General features: G+C 35.0%; 1 protein-coding gene across 1 annotated transcript; it reads right to left on the bottom strand.

Moving 5' to 3' along the window:
* Positions 1-320: 320 nt before the first annotated feature.
* LOC120608771 (olfactory receptor 13C8) lies at positions 321-1,283 on the bottom strand. The gene has a single exon (XM_039870746.1). It carries the CDS (start codon positions 1,281-1,283, stop codon positions 321-323), a length of 963 nt encoding a protein of 320 aa, XP_039726680.1.
* Between the last annotated feature and the right edge of the window lie 2,097 nt (positions 1,284-3,380).

Here is a 3,380-nt window from a genome sequence, read left to right as displayed (position 1 = left end):
TCCCTCTCCTCATGTTGGCAAGTTTACTGCAGATGGGCTGAACTGTGAACAACAGAATGTTTTTTACTTTATGATATGGTCACAGACTTAGAGGAATTCGAATGGCTCTAGATTTGTTTTTTCATAATAGTATTTTTTAAAACCACAGCATGTTTTATTTTTGCCGTTAGAACAAAAACTAATAGTAATAACAGCAACCAAAATATTTCTATAATATGGTTTTGAATGACATGGTGAATTTTTCACATGGTAGTTTTCTCTGTTTGAATTTCGTGTCTGCAGCAGCTTTGAATACTGAGTCACATAGTGTAAGTCAATATTCATATTCCATCAGAGAAGTTTTTCCTACCCAGCATTTTCTTCACTGCAGCCTTTACATCCTTGTTCCGCAGACTATAGATGAGAGGATTGAGCATGGGGGTCATCACTCCATAGAAGAGGGAGATGAAGTCCTCAATGATCTCTTGATTATCTGTACCAACAGAACTTTTGGACTTGGGCTTTGCATACATGAAGAAAATGGTTCCATAGAATATAATTACCACTGTCAGGTGGGCTGAGCAGGTGGAGAAGGCCTTACGTTTTCCTTCAGTGAAAGGGATTCTCAGAATAGTGGCAGCAATAAAAATATAAGAGATGAAAATTACTAGCAGTGGAATAACCAGACCAATCAGATTTGACCCTGCCATGCTGATCACATTGATTGAAATATCAGCACAGGCCAGTTTTAGTATAGCCAGAATTTCACAGACAAAATGGTTAATGACATTGTTAGCACAGAATGGTAATTGCATTGCAAGAGATGTCTGCACCATTGAGTCCACAAGGCCAAAGACCCAGGATCCAGCTGCCATGGGCACATAGGCACCTTTGCTCATGATGGCAGGGTATCTCAGTGGGTAGCAGATAGCTACATAGCGGTCAAGTGCCATCATGCCTAGAAGCAAACACTCTGTGGCCGCCATGGCAAAGGAGAGAAACATTTGCACCATGCACCCAGAGAAAGAAACCCTTTTCCTTACTGTCAGAATACTGGCAAGAATTAGTGGGACAGAGGAGCTTGTATAACAAATGTCCAGGAAAGAAAGATTACAGAGGAAAAAATACATAGGCGTGTGCAAGTGAGAATCATAGATGATTACTAAGATAAGGATTCCATTTCCCAACAGGATCATCAGGTACATCCACAAAACCAGCACAAAAAAAACTGTCTGGAGTTTTGGGTGGGCAGAAAGTCCAACCAGGACAAAGTCTGTCAGTATGGAATCATTGGTCCTTTCCATATTACATATACCCTTTTTTCAACAGCACTCTATGGATGATAGAACAGAAATTTGTTAATACAGTGTCTGTAGGAGCTCCTCTTTTAAGAATCATATTCAGTGTTACTGTAGTTCTGTATTTGGATGAAACAATATAACTCTGTGTCGAATTTCTTATTGTAAACCCAGGCTACTAGAGCAGGAATCCTAATCTGATTTTCTCAGGGTTAAGAGATTATAGGATGTTTGGATACCAAACCAGTTTGTTATCATTTCTACTAATGCTACCACCAATACATAGACTGCAAATCAGTGGCCTATAGCCTGGATGCAGCAGACAGATGTGCTTTCTTTGACAGAGATTCCTGCACTGCGATTTAAATTTAAATTAGAAGTCAACATTGTAAAAGCAGAAAATCTGGTGTAAAAAAAAAATCTGTATTTTTAGCTTACCTTCAAATAAATTATAATATTTGAAAACATTGTACCCATTTCCATCATCATGCTTGCTCAGTTACAATTGACCCATTGGATTCAAAGCATGGTCTCCATTTTACCAGAATACCCTCCTCTCTCTCTTATCTGCTAGTACCGGAGAGGAATATTAGTTGCTGATTAACATGTTATTCTCAGTTGATCTCAATCATTTATATTACCTGACAGAATTGTGTATGTATTTGAATTCTTGACCCATGGCTGCAAGGCTGACTTATCCCCTGGGCACAGTAGGCCTACCATATGTTAGGAGACTATGGAAAGGCTTTGATTTCCTCTAAAATCTGAATTAAACTATGAATTTTAAAGCTTTAATACATAGTATTAGTATATTTATCTTTATATCAATGCAAATATAAAATATAACTTTTAATATTATTTCATGGAAGAAAAGTCTCATAAAGGCAAAAGAGCCCATCAAAATCATAATTCAGTCCTATGTGGTTGAGTCTCTTTTTAGAGCTCAGTATGGTGTGCTGGTGGTATAAGTAGTCATTACATACCTGCATGAAGCCTCGCTGAGGTCAGTAGCCTCACTGAAGGGACACATATTTATATCACTCCAGTATCAACCTCAATTCAATGAGGAAGTATGTATTCAAGTAAATGTGGTTTTTAATATAAATGAATTAAAAGTATGTACAAAGTCAGTTTTATCATGAATAGAGACATGTAATGTTGTGTATTGTAGGATCCACCTAACTTGTTTATTTTCATCTCATACAAGAACTGTCACTTAGGAATCAACTGTAATAACAGTGCTTTTATTAAAAATGTATATATTTAATTAAACCAGTGACATGCGACCATTATTTTTTAGCAAATAAAATTTATACGGAAGCATAATATATAAAACAAAAAAAGCGAGTTTTTCTAGTTGAAGTTATACTGGTTTGCAGGGAAGGAAAAAGCATTATTCTTTAGTACCTTATTCACTCTTCCTCCTTCAATTTGCATTGAGGATTCCAAAGGGCATAGTTTGAAAACCACCTTGCAATAAGTAGGAAGTAATATTAATAATCTGCATTTTAAATAATTTTATTATCAAATAAAATAGCAATATATGTATTAATTATACCAGATACATTTCTAAATGCTTTTATTAAAATAATCCAAGGAAGTAAGAACTATTATTCTATGCATGTAGATTATCCTTATTAACTTTCCTTAAACATTTGGTAAACCTCAACAGTAAATTATGATATGAGTAGACTAAAGAAAATAAAAAGTAATTATTTTAAGAGAGATGCAGGAAATAAATTTGATGCTTAATTTATAATTTTCATACAAACTATCTGAAGTTCACAAACAGACGGTAACTTCCTAATTTTGAAAGAAAACTGTATACCAAAAACCTGCAGCGAATTACTATCCACTATTAGTTAATATAGTTTAGACATTCTCATTAAGATATGGAATAAAGTATGGGTGCCCACTCTTACAGCTACTATTTAACATAGACTTGGTAGCCCTCTTCATAAAGCAAGAAAATGGCAGAAGTAGCAATAAAAAGAGACTAAAAAAATTATAAGACCTGATAAGAAAAATAAGGCTTCTGGATGTAAGATCAATAGCAAAAACATTAGTTCTCTTTATATCAGCAATAAGTGATTAGCAAACATA

This window comes from Pteropus medius, unplaced genomic scaffold, assembly GCF_902729225.1.
Source record: "Pteropus medius unplaced genomic scaffold, Ma_sr-lr_union100, whole genome shotgun sequence".
NCBI lineage: Eukaryota > Metazoa > Chordata > Mammalia > Chiroptera > Pteropodidae > Pteropus > Pteropus medius.
The sequence above is the reverse complement of the archived record's forward strand: the minus strand, read 5'-3'. Positions and strand labels throughout refer to the sequence as shown.

Bases quoted from the DNA above. Each gene is read 5' to 3' on its own strand.
- LOC120608771 (XM_039870746.1), bottom strand. From the start codon at position 1,283: ATGGAAAGGACCAATGATTCCATACTGACAGACTTTGTCCTGGTTGGA.